General features: G+C 35.7%; 1 protein-coding gene across 1 annotated transcript in view; it reads left to right on the top strand.

The window, feature by feature from the left end:
* The first annotated feature begins 17,935 nt into the window (after positions 1-17,935).
* Positions 17,936-20,044, top strand: part of LOC122808291 (melatonin receptor type 1C-like) — a 221,029-nt gene continuing 218,920 nt past the window's right edge. Inside the window, exon 1 of the mRNA XM_044079255.1 lies at positions 17,936-17,944. Within this exon, the coding sequence (XP_043935190.1) occupies positions 17,936-17,944 (9 nt within the window). The remainder of the gene's footprint in view (positions 17,945-20,044) is intronic.

Here is a 20,044-nt window from a genome sequence, read left to right on the forward strand (position 1 = left end):
TTCAGGTTAACATACATAGTTTCATGAAACCATTACAAAATAGGGCAGGTTATGAATCTGGTTGTGATAATACGTAAGCACCATCCTGTCTGTATAGCAGATGTGAACACCTAGAAATCAGATGATCCTGGATGACATCCCATTAAAGCAATTTACAGTATAAGTAGGAAGTGTGCTAAATATGTGAATCATGGGAAGCACCTGAGTGTTGCATTCCTGTTGATCTATTTCAGTCCTTCTGGATGAGTTAGGACCTATATGATACTGTATATATGGTTTATGGCTCATGGTCCCTTGGGAAAATGTGCAAAGTTATAAAATGCATGTCTGATTCCGGTTCTGTTCTCTGCAGTCCTTGCGGACCACATATACTCCTCAATATGCTGTAGCCTAATATTAAAGAACTGGTTTAGAATTTATGAGGCTAATAACCATGATATCCCTAACATTTGTTCAAAAGGTAATTGAAGGGTTCTTCTAGCTAAGATGGTTAAAGCTACACAAACAATAGTAGCAACAGGAATGGATGTAGCATACAGACCTCTTTCTGCTTCTGTGTGATACAGTTTGAGGTCATTTTGCAGTCTTGCTGTCCACTGGGAAATTGTCCAGAATTATTTTATTTGTTTATTTATTGGCATGTTTTTACTTGGAAAGTCCACTGGGCCAAAAGACCTCATTTTCAGTGGAGGCCCCAGGGAGAAAAGCTCCACAATGGCAGTTAGTATAACATCACATAATATTCAAAGCAGTAGATACAAGCAGTATTATATAGAAACATAATAAGATCCAGGTAACATACAATTTGTACAGAATAATACCGTTTAAGCCATACATAGTAGCTTAAGCAATCATAATGCTACACATTTAAAGGAACATACAATGGTTAGAACAGTCCTGTTACTTTGATTTTCAAGGTTCTCTAAGAGTATCAGCCAGAATAATAGTACTTGGCAACATGTATTCAATTAGTCCCTGCTAGTTAAGCATATATAGATATCTTATACATGTTTTAATTAGTAGTAAAGGAAAGATTAGAAAGGGTGAAGATGTAAATAGGGGTGATATGATTTAAAGTATGAGGAATCAGGTTATGGAGGAATAAGAATTCAGGCATCTGAAATGCCATAGAGTGGAGAGATGTTGCCGCAGAGATTTTTTGAAGGACAAGATGTTACTGGAGGTCCTGATATCTACTGGGAGAGAATTCCATAGTTTGGCAATAGAGAAAGAGTAGAGCATGTGGCCAACTGGAAGTTTTGGTTTGTCTGCTTGGAGAAGCAGTTGATTTTCAGACCTGAATGGTCTATTTCGGTGATAACGAGTTAAAATGAAAGAAAGGGTTGGGCAGCCTAATGGGTGTAAATGATTTTGTGTGCTGTGATTAGTTGTAGGTAGGTTAGGTAATGTGGTAGCTCTAGCTAGCTATGCAAGTGTAAGGAGATGCAGTCATGGCAAGAGCATTTTGCATTGGCTGCAAACTTGGCAACCTTATTGTAATAGGACTCAAGCTTTTTTAGGGAGGACTGGATATTAGAAAGGAGAGGAGTACCATACAGGGAGAAGGCAAGCGAAAGGTTAAGGTGAGAGTTTGCTTTTTATAGCAGTTAAGAAAGTGTTTATGGCTATAGAGGGTCCCTAATTTTTGATGTGTTTTTTCTGATATTATTCTAGACATGGAGTTCAAATGTCAGGTTTTCATCCAAAATAACTCCTAGTAATTTTGTGTGGGAGACGACCTCTGTAGTGGTTTTGTTTTGAGAATGAATGATAAAATCTGTCTTGTTTACCAAAAGTTTTTTCTTTGGAGTAAATAATAACAATTTGGTTTTATTGGGGTTTAGGGTGAGATAATTATTGGCCATACAAATTTCAGTAGCAGTAAAGGCATTCTGGGTTATTTGCAGAAGTTTACAATCTGCTGGACATTGGCCTGGTGGTATGTCAAATACTTGCTGCACTTTCTCTATAGGCACTAATACCAAAGATACATAGCATTGTAAGAATGGCACCAACAGCAGCTGATAACACAGCCTGTTAAGCAACTGCTTCTGCTCATCCTAGCATCACTCCCCTCATGTACACATCCTGCTCAGTTTAAAAATCAGACATAAATCAAGGAGTAGTACATATATTTCACACAATCTTGAACTGATCTTCCATATTGGATGCCATTATTGGCATAGGCCATGTGGCTCATTTGCATGGAGTTCTTCATTTTTATGTCACTACTCACTCACTGGCGCTCACTGCACACTGTTCTATTTTACATCTCACATGACTGTGCTATCCATGTCTTAGAAATCCCAATACACTTTGCATTTGTATTACCTATACTAATTTGTGCTATGCAATGTGCAAAACATTTATGAACCGAAGCTAGGTTAGTACAGATCCCAGCTGGACCACACCTCCACCATATGTGCATGCACCTCAGCATGCCCAAATTATAGAATTTTATATTTCTACATGTATGTGCTTGATTAATTCCGAATCCTCATTAGTAGACAAACAGCTGCTGTGCTATGCTGTGTGCAAAGTCAGCACAGAACCTCCATAAAATGATGTACACTTTGCATAATTTACTGTACAGCAGTCCATTGTTGTGCTCTTCTCTTCCACCCTGCTTGACTGCTGTCATGAATCGTTTTGCTATACTTAAGCCATTTCAACCACAGTCTCAAACAACATGTTCTAGGCTACTGGAATATGAGTATAACACAGACGCAACAACTGCATGCTGTCATCTCATCCCTCATGGATCTCTGTATAGAAAACAGTTGGTGATATATGTGGCTTGGTGTCAGAAATGTACCATCTGACCATGCCATGTCATTAATATACTGTGTTGCATCAGTACTAGAATGGTGATGTCATCTCTGTTGCATATGATGTTGATATCTGTGCTGTAACTGATGATTTATATGTAAATATACTGTTTCAGGCCTTCATTCTATTTACTGAGAAGTCTATTAATTTCTCAGATATATATATATATATATATGTGTGTGTAACAGAAATATTTGCCTGGCTTATTGTTTCTGTACATCCTTGTCACCTCTCCATGTATCCTTTAACATGCTACTAACTGTGAAACTAATTAGAAAATTCTTACATGCTCTCTGTCTATATGGTCTGGGTCTTATTTAAAAATGGTCATTGGACCAGTGATCTCTTCCAGTTGTTAAATATAACTGAAAAATAACATAAGTATCTTTTGCAATTTCCACCAACACACAGTACATGAATGTCCCCATCTGAAGTGGGAACATGGTAGGATTAAAAACTGTTATCAGTGGTGGTATTTTCTAGCAACTGGCAAGTCCCCTTCTTCTTAGCCCATGTCACATGCTTTGATAATGAGTTACTGGTAGGTAGTGTTTGCATTGCATTGTAAGTACACAACACTACATAGGATGTCAATTTTTTTTGTCTATAATGATATAAATGGAGCATCACATTTGCTGGAGCTGGGGCATGGTGGAGCCTGTGGAGAGCACCACTTTCTCATAGTCCATCACCAGCATGCTGGTGGTGAGGCACTTACAGTAGTTCTGTTTTGTTCGGTATTCAGCAGTAGTACGTATTGCTGGTAAACATCTTCTTCCATTAATATATGTATTTTTTGCCAATGATCTTGTTTGTTTTCTGTGAGGTGCTCTAGATGTACCTCTCAAACTTGGTCTTTGGTGATATAACAAAGTTGTCTATGGAGGTACATTTCTGAGTATCAGAAGATCCCATAGTTGTGTTGAATTCACACGGGTGTGGTTCTGCTTTATATCCCAGCCGTTATCCAGGATGAGATCCACTTCTGTGACATGTGTACTACATCCAGTCCCCGAGACACTATTTAATGCAGTCATTGTGATGTTCATGGGTGGCTGCCTACATGACTGGGCTGAGATGTACTTCATATGTACATGCCTTCATTCTGACTGTCCTTTCCATTTATAGCATCCCTCCTTCCCTTGCTGGAGCCCATGGTAGGGTCTTATGAGTGTTATTGCCCACATACTGCTGTACTGTGTGTATTTGTTGGTTTATTAGTGGGATAGGCATAAACTCTGCGATGCCCATTCTGTGCTCATTTGCTGGATCCACTTGCTCTACTCTGCCTGTTTTCTGGGTTGAGGATACTGTAGCTATGGACTGCTGAAGCTTTAGTTGTGTAAAGTGTGTTTATATGTATTCTATTTATTTCCTGGAATGGGATAGGAAGCTTGTAGCATTTTCATACTTAGATTTTGTCTGTGTAAACTGTGTATGTATGCATATATATATATATATATATATATATATATATATATATATATATATATATATATATATATATGGGTCTACTTCACATAACTGAACACCCAACTGTTCACCTTTCATATGGACGTGACCATAAGATCAAAAATTTGAATGTTCGAAAATGTGAAAAAAAAAAAAAAAACAACTAAACAGTGCTAGCAGGGGGGCAAACCCACCCCCACCCTCCCCGTTATTTGAATATACTAACTCCGAGATCACACTACATTGCGGTAAAGGGAAATCTTCCTGTTCCGGGCTCTGTGGTGATCCCCATTAAGACCATTTGAACTTTTAAAAGTTCAATCATATGGTCTCGGCCATATGAAAGTCGAGCTTTTAAAAGTTCGAACTTCTGAAGGGGACCTATATACACATATATATATATATATATATATATATATATATATATAAATGCAGTCTATTATTTGTTGGTGCTGGTTTTTACTTTACTGGCCTTCCTTTGACTGTGTGCTCTGCAGTACTTTGTAGCATACATGTTTCTGTGATTGGTGGGGCCTCTTTATTCTACATGATTGCTAGGAAGGCACATTTATTTGTGTTCTGGTCATTCTCTCCTTATGTGTCCTGTCTGATTATATTTTTCAGCTGTTTGCATGCAGGGAAGGGGGTTGTGCTCTCTCTTTAGAATTATCTACTTGTACAGTGTTTTCTCTTTGTTTTTTACAGCTTTGCAAAGGTGACTTTGTATTCTTTCATGCTACCACTGCCTTGCATTGCTACATTCTTTGTGCTGATAATTTTCTGTGCCTTCACACTAACACATCCTCAGACCTCTTGTTTTATATATGTGAATTTTGCATCTGATCTGCTCATAAAAAATGACATTGGGCGGGTATACACATTGTGTGAAAAGTTTCAATGCATTATTAAGAAACATAGGAGAACTCTGCAGATATGTTTTTGTGTTTAACAGACAATGATGATGTTTATAATGTATGCAGCTGAGCAGGAAAACATGAATTAAGCTGAATCATGTGTATCACACCATGCAGCAACACCAGCAGGTCTGGCAGTTAGTGCAGAATATTGGGGGAATGAGGTGTTAAATATCTGCTTTCTGTAGTTTGATGTTTGACTCAGTCAGTGTCCATTTGCCTACTGTGTGACCCTGAGCAAGTCGTTTAACCAGACAGTATTCTAGGGCAATTAAGAAACTGAGCTAGGCCCTTCTGTGGTCTCTTTGCCAACATGCCTAATAAATACCTATAAACATATGAACTTAATTAGCATATACAATGGTAGTGTTCAGAAAAACAAGGACTACAGTCAATGTAGATGACCTTGATCAGTGTCAGTACAAGTCTTTAGATGGACAGGTGTGCCGCACTAGAACCAGAGCTGAATAGTGCAGGTATTTACAGTCATTGACACATGCACATGACCATTCCATATTTTATGAATAAGCTGCATAATATGTTAGTCCTAAGTCATACGTATTGTAAGGAAAACCTAAACATAACATTTGCATGCAATGGATACTAAACTCTGTCATTTCCAATTTTCTTTCCTGAATGGTTTTAAGGGGATTGAATATTTCTGCTGTATAGAGTACCACTGCATGTTTTCCACCAATCCCTGTGTCCCATCTTCCTTTATATGCTGCTCGGCAGTGATCTACAATAAAGGCAAGCACTGAAATTAGTCACGGAGTAGAACAGAATAATGAGATGCAAAAGTGAGTGGCACCCATTAACACATGAGATAGCTTGTAACTGACTTTCTGTTCCTGAGCTGTGTCTAGTATTTCTCTGCATCACTTATTGTTTCAATGAGTGTGGAAGGCAATTTTGTGGTCTGCAGTTTCATGGCTGTGTATAAATATTTATGTGTGCTTGAATGTCATTACAAAGTGAATGATGGTCTACTCTCCAATGCCACATATCCATGGTACATAGCTCATAATAAGGTGCAGACACACAGGCTGCCATGTAGAATTCTACTGTACTAACAATATATAGATCAGCAATCATGTTCACTGCTTATTGTAATACCCAAAACATAGCATTGCAGCATATCCACTGTGTGTATGAATAAGTGTGGAATGCTAACAACTGTGTCTACCATTTGCATTCCTAGTGCAAATGCTTCTGTGTCCATGCATTTTGTGGACAGTGAATATATTCCATGTTGTGCATGCACATATTGTGTCTGTTGTCGATAGTGCATATCCAGTGCTGTTAACTGTGCATGTTATACAGTCTGTCATGCTGTGTGCCCTGTGTTTGCATATGCCATAGGAAGACATACCGGGGTGCCTTCTACTCAATTCACTGAATTCCTTCTTTACCATGATGAGTTTAACTTCTCCACAGTGCACTGAGTGCAACAGATGTTAGTGTAATTCTGCTTATGAATCATTGTCCAGCTGTTCTCCACACTACTGCTGGCATGAAGCACACAAGCCATTATTGAATCCCTTCCATTAAATAGTGCATTATATTGTTTTATATTTAATGTTCAATAAATGTAAACAAATATAATTTTCAACAGTAATATCTGAAGAGAATAACATATATTGGTGGGCATACAGTTTCCAAAAAGTTATCACATTAAATTTGACTAAATTCCTTATTACCCCACACATAATGCAAAATTCATAGTTTAAGTGTTGCAGTCCATGATTCATGCATGTTGTTTTCTGTGACAGATATATATCTGATGTTTTGCTTTCCAGGATTTTTGCTTAGTTTATTTTTGCAGATGGTAATTGAGGGTCTGGGAAGTTTGGGTCTTTTTTTATTACATAAGAAATGCATTGCTTATTTTCTTGTAAGAAATTAGTTTGGGTGCTTTATTTATTAGTTAAGAGAATCATTACTTATATTCTTATAATATTTTGTATGTTCTTTGCTGGTATTGCTGGGATCAGGTGAACACTGGAACTAGGCTGAGAGGTGAAATCATGAAGTGGAGTGAGAGTTCTACTTCTGGGTCCTACATCTTTCTGTTAAATTGACTCATTACAAGTTTTATTGCTTAAGGATCAGGCAGGTATGGTTAGGCAAGTAGGAGGCTGGCTTTGGATGGAAAAATGGCAGCTAAAGGATTACATGAAGATGCAGACAAGATGGGCACTGAAGGTTTAATGTTTACGGTTAGTGCAATGCAAATGTGCATTGTTTATTTTTAATAGTCTTGTCTCTGACACTGTTTGTATTGCTAGATGAAATGGATAACTAGGAATTCTTAATGTGGTATAGTTAAGCAATATTCAATGAGTGGGTGTGAGTATATTGAAGATTTACTCATGGCTGGCATGGTTTGATCACAAGGACAAATGCTATATGATTAAACAAAGCCTACTGTGAGTAAATCTTCAATATACCACACCCACGAGTCAGTTATTGCTATTATACAATGACATTATTTGGGAAAGGAATTATTTACTTTCCTCAAATAATGTCTTTGTATAATGGAGCCATGGTGTTCCTCTGCATTGCTTCCACATTCTTCCATGTTTATTGATGTACTTCACATGCATATGGCACTTAAGTTCCCATACTTGTGCAGTACAAGCAACAGAGAAAGGAAGACCTCCATTGCCCATTGCTTTTTTTTTTAATTACAAAATATGGACAGTTTAGACCTATGAGAGAGACAGGGCAGAAGTGCAAGGAAAACCAAGTAATTTCCTTAATTTTGCAGAACCTACCTGATTTTCCTTGTACTTGCTCTGACCTCTGTACGTATCTCTCAAAGATTTAGAGTTAGGAACTAAGGAGTTGAGCTGGGAACTTGGTGGAGTTTTAAGTTTATGGTTTAGGCTCTAGTAAGATTTTGGTGTATAGGGTCAGGCTTTGGGATGGCTATGCAGGAACAGCTGATATAGCTAGTGGGAGCTCAAGCATGTGCTTTCTCATGCAAGTGGCAGTGAGGAAGTGTGTTGCAAGTTACAAGCCCACAAGCTCTTGTAGTAGACCTTACTTGTCAACATGGTAGATCAGTAATAAATAGACCACATGGTAGTTTAGGTCAGTTACTTGCTTATTGTTCATGCCTCTCTCGTCATTGAAGATGAGAAGGTGAGTATACAAACACTTCTGTGCATGCCCACATAGATACATACACACAAATGCATTGTCTGTAGAGATGTGAAGTTGTTATAACAAAGTATTTATTTTATTTTAAGCTTAGTACACTGCATTAGACTATATAGACCTGGATTTAGACTGTAATATTGTTTCTGTTTTAAAGTAATAAAAGCCTGTTTTGAAAAGAATCAAGCATGTGCGCGTGCCCACACACACACACACACACACACACCTGCGCACGCACACGCACGCACATGCACACACACACGCACACACACACATACACACAAGCACACATGCACACACACATGCACACACATGCACACACACACACACACACACACACACACACAAACACACACACACACACACATACACACACACAAACACACACATATGAAATTTCAAACCGTTTAAATGGAGATCACCATATAGAGCGGAACAGTATAGTTACCATTTTCCTCATGATAGTACACTCTCTGAGGTGGTATATTTAATTAGTACGGTGTATAGGGGGTGCAGGGAGCTTTCCCCTTGCAAAAATGCAACAAATAAAAATGTGTTTTGATTTTTTTATTTAAATTTCGAAGTTTCAAAACTTTGATCTTATGGTTTCGACTATAAGAATGTCGACATTTTGAAACTTCGAAATTTAGAAGTAGTCCCACACACATATACTCAAACAAGTTCATTTGTCTAAAAATGAATAATAACTAAGCAAAAACACCACACATTTGCTGCATTTGTAAACCAAAATGAACACATGTAACAACGGTAACTCACCCGTTTGAAAAAAAAAAATTCTGACAATTTTTCTGATTAAAGAATTCATCCACTTGTAATCCTAAAATGAGGCATTCTTTTCTTCATATGGTGATCTTAAGATGATTATGTTGTAGAAATACCAGTCAAATAATGATGTGTTGAATTTATGTGAAGAATATCATTTTTTTAGCTAAAGCATTTCATTTTTATCTCCAGGCAATGCCTTTGTGATTAGCTTGTCAGTAGCTGACTTGATGGTTGGAATATACCCATATCCTTTAGTCTCTATAGCAACATTGCAGAGAAAATGGACCTTGGGAGATACTCAGTGCAAGGCTGCAGCAGTGATTCAAGATCTTGGTCTCATAGTATCTGTCTACAACATTATGGCAATTGCAATCAACCGCTACTGTTGCATATGCTACAGTCTCAGATACGATAAACTCTATAGCATGAAAAACACCTGCTGTTATGTTTTCCTACTATGGATTTCTTGCATCATATTGACTTTACCAATTGCATATTTTGATGTTTCTAAGTATGATGAAAGAATTCATATCTGTGTGTTTTCATTTTCTGTAAATCCATCTTTAACATGTGCACTGGCCATTTTGCATTTCTTTGTACCAGTTACTATTGTGGTTTTCTGTTACTCAAAGGTATGGATGTTGGTTATTCAGGTCAAGTACCGGGTCAGACAGGGTAGCAAACAAAAACTTAAGCCTAATGAAGTGAGACATTTCTTGACAATGTTTGCATCATTTATTCTATTTGCAATTTTCTGGAGTCCATTTAGTATCCCAGCTTTAGTTGTGGGGTTAAGTCCAAAAGGAAATGCACCAAAGTTTCCTGATTGGATTTATGTGTTAGGTTACTTTACTGCCTCTTTTAATAGCTGTCTCAATGGTATTGTTTATGGTATTTTTAATCAAAATTTCAGGGATGAGTACAAAAGAATTCTTCAATCATTCTGCACATTTCTAGGAACTATACAATAAGCTTGACACAAAGTGTTTCAAATGAAATAATTCCTTTCCATTTAAAAGCCCTAATCAGAAAAAAAAACTTCTTAAAAGAAGCTCAGGTAAACAAACTTTGTTTTCACAGATAAACACCATCTTTGAACATCTTCAAGCAATAAGTTATTCAGGCAATGCAAACAAGCCATGTGAGTATGTTACAAATGCTCAGTTGCCTTTAGCTTGAGACACACTTGCTCATTGCCACTTCCTCTAATTGGCAAGTGCTCTGACTCTCACCAGCCTGACAGCCCAGTCCTATTATATTAACTATCCCTCCCTCCACCTGACCCTACTTAACTACATAACCCTACCAGAACCCTAACTGTAACCCTACAAACTTTCACCTTGTCCCTGGCTCTAACCAAATCCACTCTCCATCACTAAACCTAAAGTCTATATTCATTTCATGACACTAAAACAGCACTTCCACTCCTGAATATTAAACTTCATTTGCCTTCGCTAAACCTAAACCCCCCTTCCTGATCCTTAATCATAAAGTTCTCAATTGCTGCCTAACCCTAAAACGCTCTTCTTGCTGCCAACCCCTAAAGCTTCCTTCCTGATCTCTAGACCTAAATCCCCCTTCCGACTGCCTAAATATAAAGCATCCCTCCTGATTGGGACCTGAAAGTCCAGCCTTCACTCTTATTGCTGTGGTTGGTACACTAACCTTACCCAAACTCATATAATGTGTTTGGGTGTGTTGTGGCAGCTCCACTGTCTCCCCACAGCTGCCACACTTCACTCATACACAGCATCTGACTGCAAATCGCCTGAGTCCCTGGCTGGGAAGCAATGCTATTCAAGCACCTGTGGCTCTGGCAGCTACAGTACAGCCAAGCCATTCTAGCTAATTCTCATAGAAGTAGGCTACTTACTTCAGGTCCACACAGCTTGCATTAGTCTTTGCCTTTAGTTAGTTCCATACTTCTATTTCTAGACTTTGTTACTATACTGTTTTGACAATGCAGACTTGTGTCCATAATACTGCTAGTGTAGCATTTCTGACATATTTTAACGTATTTTATATGACTACTTTTTATGCTTTGGCTGAGTGCCCAGGTTATGGCTAAACAAGCTGCCTTAGAACTTTTAATATGTTTACCATTTTATTTAACAAAATGTCCAAAAATGTTTTGCTGCCAGTATATGGAAAGAAACAAACATACTTCATACAGACAAAAGAGATGGTTTCTATGAGTCAACTACTCTCAGAACAGTGTGTGTGAGTGTGTGAGTATGTGTGTGGGTGTGCAAGAGCAGAAGCATGTCAACACTAGTATTTTCAATATAAGTATGTCAACATTTGTGTTGTCAAGGGATCATTGATTCAATCTTGGTCACTAGATCTGTGTGTGTGTGTGTGTGTGTGTGTGTGTGTGTGTGTGTGTGTGTGTATGGATCTACTTTGGAAGTTCAAACTTTCAAAACTTTGAACTTCATATGGTCGAGACTATAACATCACATTTTTGAAAGTTCAAAACTTCAATAAAAAAATAAAAAAAATATATATATATTTTTTTACATTTATGCAGTGGGACAAGCCCCCCCCTGCACCCCCAACACCCCCTGTTAATTAAATCTACCAACTCTGAGATTGCACTACAGTGAAGAGAATTGCAAATATCCTGTTCCATGATGTATGGCAATCTCCATTTAAAATATTCGAAGTTTCCAAACTTTGATCTTGTGATTTTGACCATATAAAGTTCAAAATTTTGAAATTTCAAGCTTCCAAAGTAGACCTGTTTATACATATATGAAATGGGTACAAGCATTGATATGCAGAAACATTGATGCACATTACATCAATTTCTTTATACCAAAAAAAAAAAATAAATAATAAATTAAAATGAAAAAGATAGAAAATAAAAAAAAAATCACAAAATAAAACAAACGTTTTCCTTTTATAAAGAGTAAAACAAAAAAAGAAAAGGAAAATTAACATTTCCTTCAGACATTTTTGTCTAAATAGTCGTACTGTTAAGGGAAAGTTTTTGGTAAGGTAAGGTAAGGCAGTTAGTAGAGTTCAGTTAGCAGCTTTTAAGGTAAGGGTTAAGATAGTACACTTGAGGTAGACACATATTAAACATGACTACCATTATGAACCTTGAGAATGTTAAATCCATGCAGATGCTCTGTGCAAACATATATGATACAGGATGTTTATTAATAAATGCAAAAGGTGCAACACAAATACGGAAATGGTAAATCAGCTTGCAAAAAAATCTATTTTCTAAGAAAAGGATGCAAATACTGGAAGCAATAATTTGTAAATACATCCCCTCCATAATGTCAGTGTTATGTCAATAGATTTAACAATAATTTCCTCAAACAAGTATCTTAAAGCAAACTGAATTTTAATTAAAACACATATAAGTAATGGCAGAGTGCAATCGGGGAACATTGTACCAAATACATATCTGAAAACACTGCTCCAGACTTTCATCTAAACATTTTCAACCTACTATGTCCTTCTGGATTATAAATATGAATTGCTTAATTCAGTTTTGCTGTTCACTCACTGGTCACATTTTTGTTGTTGATATTGTCTGGCCATGTGCTAGATTTTCCTTATTTAAGGGGATATAATGTTGACCGTAGAAGACTAATGCAGTATTTACTACCAATGGGTAAGACTGCAGTCTAGACTATCAAGAAGAACTACAAAACTACAACGAGCACTAAAGGGTTATTTGTCAACATTGTATGTATGATTATATGTTGTCACGGTGAATGTTAATACTTCAGAAAGGCACAGTTAAGAAAGATCAGTCAAAGTTTATGGCTATGACTAGGATAATATTATGTCTAGGATTTGGTGTAATATATTTTTGCGCCTGCACATGGTAACCTACAACCATCACAATACAGTCTGATATAATGAGTGTTGCATTTTTAGGGCTATTTCAATTGTATACTAAATTGGGTATGTTCTAAAATTGGGCATGTTGTCATGTTATATAACTTATATGGTTAAACATCTCATACATAACTGAGTGATATTATTGGCAAACTCTTGTTCTTGATTTGTTTTATACTTCTGAAGTAACATTTGGAAGATGACTTGAAGGAAACACAATTAGTTTTGTATTTATAAAGAAATGAATGCAGGTGATGTCTGAGGGATGAAATGATCAACCCAAGAAAGAGCAAATATCTCAGTAATGCCTCACCCCTCAGTTATGTGATTTTTCTGTTATAAACATTCACACACGACTGATATGATGCATATGAACGATCCTGGCTGCATTAGCTTGTATTTATTTGTCAAGGTTAGGTTTAAACTACATGTTGCATTTTAGAGCAATGCATTTGTCTTATATCCTGTAATTTTATCTTATGAATTGTATCTTATGAATATGAATCCCATATGCATTCATGAGAACTGTGTTGATGTTATGGCCACACTTATTTTAAACTGCAGTTTTAATGCATGCCTGAATATAGTTAATGAATTTCATCATAAAATCCATGTACACAGATTAATTTGCAAGATAGACATATTTCTTATTGTCAGCATGCAAAACATGCCTCCTTTTCCGCAAATCATACACTCCAGATAAGAAAACAAACCAGCAATTCATACTATTGGAATCTATTACAAAGTCTTTCTTTTGTAAAATAACTAACTCTTTAGCTTACACCTTCGGTGGTAAATTAAGAAAACAGGAAGGAGAAATAAATACATCTACCAAACTTCAAATCACCAGTCGTTACACAGACAGGATGACATAGCTGTAGTGTATTATTTGTATCATCTTACATTGTAACTTGTAATGAAAATAATTAAACTGCTGGTCTAATCCAATGTTAAGGATATGAAGAAACTTATATGAGCATAAAAATGCTTGTCCACTAGAGCTGAGGCAGTGATGACACCATCATGACTTTGTTACCATTTTATTTGTAAGCAAATTGACCAAAATAATAGGGGGACAATCTCCAATCTTGAAACCTGTGACTTCATCAGCTGGTTGCTGTTATTCAGGCCTCTGGTAGACTCCTGGTGCATAACCCAAGCCTTCTTGGACATGAATTAGCCAATAACTCAAGGGCTAACTTTCAGCTTACCCAGAGAGCTGCATCTTAGAGAAGTCACAGTACAACTGTTGAGAATTGTGAACTAAGTGTGTCTTATGGTAGAAATACACACACACACACATACATATCTATATCTATAGATATAGACATAGATAGAAACTATAAACATCTATATACATATATATATATATATATATATATATATATATATATATATATATATATATATATATATATATATATATATATATATATATATATATATATATATATATATTTACATATATATAGATATATAGATATTTGTCCTCATCCCAATTTGTTATTTGTAGTTAGATTTCTCTATTTTTATATTAGTTTCGTTTATTTTGTCTAATCTGCAACAATTTACTCACTCCCTTGTACACATATAGATTCAGCATTTAAAGACTAAAACAAAAAGGACATTGTAACCTACTGTATGTATTAGTTAAGAATTTACTTTTCAGCTGAATTTGATTTTTTTTAATTATAATTATATATTAATATTGGCAACATGAAATAAATATATTGTTGCTCACAAATTATATAATTTGGGCAAAATCATTACTTTTACAACTCTATGTGCTACAAAATGGCTGTAGTGGATTACTTATATGAACTTATATTATAACTTGTAATGAAAATAATTAAGCTGCTGGTATAAACCAATCTTAAGCATATGAATAAATGTATATGAGTATAAAAATGCTTTTTCAAAGGAGTTTATTAGCATGCAATCAACCAGATATCAGCTCTGTAAGATAATATTCCTTATTTACCATCAGGAGTATTTAAAAATATCACCTCAGAAGAAATGCCATTACTGTTTCTTTATTAAAGATAAATTAATCAAATCCCAGCAGAAAGAAAGGTGTAATGAGACACAATAATAATGTTATTTTTAGAAACAACAGTGTAAAAAAGAAAAACACTGATAAACTGCTTGGATAATTAAATAGTACATTGCCCCTGTAGATGTATAGGGATGATATGCGTGTGTGTGTGTGTGTGTGTGTGTGTGTGTGTGTGTGTGTGTGTGTGTGTGTGTGTGTGTGTGTGTGTGTGTGTGTGTGTGTGTGTGTGTGTGTGTGTGTGTGCATGTATGTGTGCATGCATCTGTCTACAAACTAGATGAAAGAATACATTGTTTGCCAGGAAAAGTAAAGGTCTTTTCAAAAGGATTGACTACAGCTGATAGTAATTTAAGAGAGAAAAAGAAAAACAGAAAACTTTTTAAGCAAATACATACATAAGAATATTTAGATGCACATAAACTCATAAGTAACAAAAATCAGTATACAGACTACATTATTACATTATACGGCTAGCCAAAAAACATCTTCAGAAGTTCCAAGGACTCAGAATGGACTAGAGCAAAATCTGAGGCCACCTATCCAATTATCTAGGCTTACTTTGAAGGTGGTAAGGGTGCTAATCCATTTGACATATAGTGGAAATTTGTTCCAGAGTGCAAGTTACAATGGGATATGACTCTATCATACCAATGCATATTATTTATCTGTTGATTAAGGTTTATTTCATCTAACTAGGTATTTGCATTTGTTTGGCCAAGGAATGGGAGGTCAAGAAAATTTGGGACTTTTATAGCACAAAAGGCTAGACAAAGATTCCTACTAAAGAATCTTTAAGACACCAAGTACTAAGAATTAAGACTTCTGAAACAATTGATCTTTTTAGCTAAAATCACAGAGGACTTTAAATCTGTGTAATATGTTTAAAAGGGACATTATATTCAATAAAGACTCTGATGATGTACGAGTACAGGAGAATTAAGACTTCTTTTGATCTCAAGAAGATGCCTTTAAAATTTGACGGGACAAACAGGAGACCTTCCAAATCACTTCAGAGATATGATGATCCAAAAATAACAAATTATCAACAAGAGTGCCTAGATCCCTTGCAACAGTATCTCTTTATTATTTTTAATTTTTGATTGAAAGTTTAATAGGATTATAATGCTTAAAAATGTGGCAACATGAAATCATTTAACAAGTGTAATTCTTTACTATCAGAACGAGTACATCAAGACAAGCTGTTATATACTCTATAAGTTCAAAGAATACAAAGTATTTTTAGATTTACAGTAGTAGCCAAGGAATATATTTGGTTTATACTAATTAGAAGACACTAGGTTTAATTCCTGTCTAACTAGCAATTACATGACTGGCAGACAGAAAAAAATTGGTTGTATTGAACTACATGGTATCATTCAGCAATCATTTATTGCAAATATGTCAGGAAGCAAAAGTCAAGCAGTTAATATGGTGCACTGACATTTCACAAGAAACATTTATTGTGTTGACAAAAAAATTCAACATCAAAGAATGTATATATAACTAAAGGGAATCTTCATTTTTTACAAAGGTGTAAACACTATACATAGATAATTTCTATTACATTTTAAATTTATTTATTTATTTATTTACATTTGTTTACTGGGAAAGTCTGACTGGGCTAGTAGCCAGTTTTCAGCAGAGGCCCAGGGAGAAAAACTCCAAAAATTACAAATATATTCTTTGATTAACAAGCATAATTCCATTAAACTGAACAATTCAAGGTGTTAGAAACATTCAGATTACGATTACTTAGAGTACAAAATTAAACAGTCTTGAGGACCACAAAGGTTGTTAAACATATAATATTATAGTTGAAATGCTATTCAACCTAATAACTGATTTGTATCTAAATAAATTGATAACGTTGCAACGTGTTAGTTGCCAGCATTATCTTTTTATCTTAATTCCTATCATGGAATTTTATCTTCAGTTCAGTTTTATAGTGATAGAAGGGATACTAAAGTATTGCCACTTGTAATTAGTACAATGTGATCACAACTAGATTATTTTACACATATGCATACAACTGAAGGTGTATAAAAATGTGAACATATTTTAAATATTTCCAGAAGAAAAGTTATGTTCCTAAAGTCATAAGAACTACATAGGATTATATTTTATAAGATAAAAGTATGCATTCAGGTAGTTTACAATAATTTTTCCAAATCCTTGTCAGAATGTCACAATAATAGTTTTTAGTTCATTGTTAAGTGGCATGAGAAGGATGTTGGTGGAGAATGCATATATAGATAATGATTTGGGAGTTTAGTTAGAGAAAATAAAGATTTCAAATTAGTGACAAGTAAGGAATAAACATAGCCAGATTTGGGCACCTCAAAATCTGTAGTCACTGATGGCCCCCTGATCCTGTGGGGCCTCAACCACAGCTAGTTATCTTATTTTGATATTTTACATGTCAATCAAAACAACAACAGGTAGTACAATAATCTTGTGTACTTAATAAACCAGATGGGTAGTAATAACTCTTATTTATATCACCTTTAACATTCAAATATATCTCTGATTATAGTAATAATGTTTTGTCAAATAACAGGCTTCACGATTACATTAAATATTTTATCACTTACATAGTGCCCCTGGCTTAACTAAATCCTACTGGTTGATATTCTCTCCAAAAAAAAAAAAAAAAAACTAACATCATAGCCAACTTTAGGCACCTGCAATGTCCCTGGTTGCAGAAGGGCCCATTTTTAACTGTGCAGTATAATCATCTATGACTGTGGGGGGGGCCCACAAAAGCTACTGCTGGTTGAGGAAAATTTAGTACAAAAAAATGTATTTCTTTTCTATTTATGCTCTTTAACTGACGCAGAGTTGTGATATGCCCCTGTTAGGAAAAAATCAGTGAGTGAACATGAACAAGGTAAGCACTAGAGATCACAGCCTGGAATGACTGATTCAATTCTTACCTTGGATTTTAAGAAAAGCTGATCCTTCCGATCTTCAGGTATGTTTTTCTCTTTCAGGGAGCTTTGTAAATACTGGGAAAACACTAGATATTATAGCTCTGAACCTTTTTGCTCAAGAATTCTGGGTAAAGCCAAAAAAATAATAGCAGAATAAAGGCTTAAAAACTCAGGAACGCATTTTAAATATTACTCTAATTCACTTAAAAAGTTAATAGAATAATAGATTTTGCATCAACATGCATTTTGGGGCAATGAGAATGACAAAACTCAGATATTCTGGGTTTATTGACTCTCTGTAAGGCTCCCTGTTGAAATGTTGGTACTCAAAATGCCGAGTGCCAGCACGTTGAGAAACATAACTGACAATCCAGGAGAAGAGAGAATCTCTAACATCTCTTTTCTCCTTTAAATGTCTTTTTTTTTGCAGAGGGAAAACCCCCTCTGCCTCACCATACCCTCACACTTAGATATACTTACTCCTGGATTGCCATATCTCAGGCAAAAGGGAATATTCCTGGAAATAGACATTTTAGACTTAATATATGTAAGTCTGTTTTTATGGCCATTCAGTCTCCATATTTCAGAACTCACTGTAAAGGGTCCTGACATTTCAAAAGTTACTCTGTCTATAATCCTGAATGATTTATCAGAAAATCAAACTTTTTTTTTTATTAAGGAGAGAGCAAAATCATGAGACAAAATCAGGGACAGTCTGTAAACTCAAGGACAGTGATAGTTATGTATTACTCCTCACCAAGGTAAACAAAAGTGTCTTACCCCTGCTACTATTTGATGACTGCTAAGCAGCAGTCACTGAACTGGTATGGCAGTACCAGTGTTGCACAATGTATTGCTCTTAACTGAAATAAGTGCAAACTAGTATTGCTATGGCTTATGTGTGTGGTGTACCATAATAATAACATACTGGCTATAATTTATTTCACTTTCTAGCATAAAGATTATCAGTACTGCCATTATGCGTGTGTGTGTGTGGGGGGGGGGGGTGATGACTGTACTGTATTTAAAAGTAACAAGGTGGCCATATTTTCTTATACATAACATCACAAATAAAGACCTTACATTTGATAGGTAGCTGTCTTTGGTGGTTTGGCAGGAAGAGGATGTGTGAAAGCAACTGCTTATTGCCACTGTGGTACAGCAAGTAGCTTTGCCATGCTTTGCACTGGTTGAGTGCTTGGCTATGTGGAGTCTGCATTCCCTCCCGTGCCTGTGTGGTTGTCTATCCATGTGCTATGGTTAAGCCTAACACCTCAAAACATGTAGTAAATTAAATGGAATTCCTCCCTTTCTCTAAAAGTGAATGTGCAGTATATGTGTGTGCAAAAAATATTACTGATTTTTTTATTTGTGCACTCACACAATACATTACTATTATAGGTAAATACTAGGATATCAGTCTCCAGACTATTATAAGCATAGCCAATAACTGTAGGTCAGTATCAAATCTTGTACTTTGTATCTATTAGGAAAAGATCTTAATCCTAATGCCAACCCCAATCTCTCTTCTGTGTAGCAGTAAAAAAATGCAGTAAACAAGTAATTTTGTTAATTTATTTTATTTTACATTTGTTTACTGGATAGTGTCTGACTGGGCCATGAGCCCATTTTCAACAGAGACCCGGGGAGAAAAGCTCCAAAAATACATTACAAATGATTACAGAGACATGATTGAAAATATTTAGCACTCCTTATATAATTAATGATACCACAAAGCATTATAAAATACATTACATAATGATTTACAGAGACTTGACGAAAAAACAAAGGATTACTTACGAAGCTGAAGATACATCCTAAGGAGTATAAACAAAAATTCAGGTATAATACTTATACAGCATGTTTTTTGAATAGTATGAGCAGAATTGGCTCGTGTATGAACATGTACACAAATTCATGGATCTCACCATACCCAAAAGAACAAAGATGCTCTCCTCCAAAAAAAAGAAGCCAATCTGGTGGTCCCCTGCCATAACAAACTCTACAACAAAAGGAGGAAACTGATGCGGAATAAGGTGAATTCCCAAAACTGGAAA

The sequence above is a fragment of the Protopterus annectens genome, chromosome 8.part0, assembly GCF_019279795.1.
Source record: "Protopterus annectens isolate FY-2018-M chromosome 8.part0, PAN1.0, whole genome shotgun sequence".
NCBI lineage: Eukaryota > Metazoa > Chordata > Ceratodontiformes > Protopteridae > Protopterus > Protopterus annectens.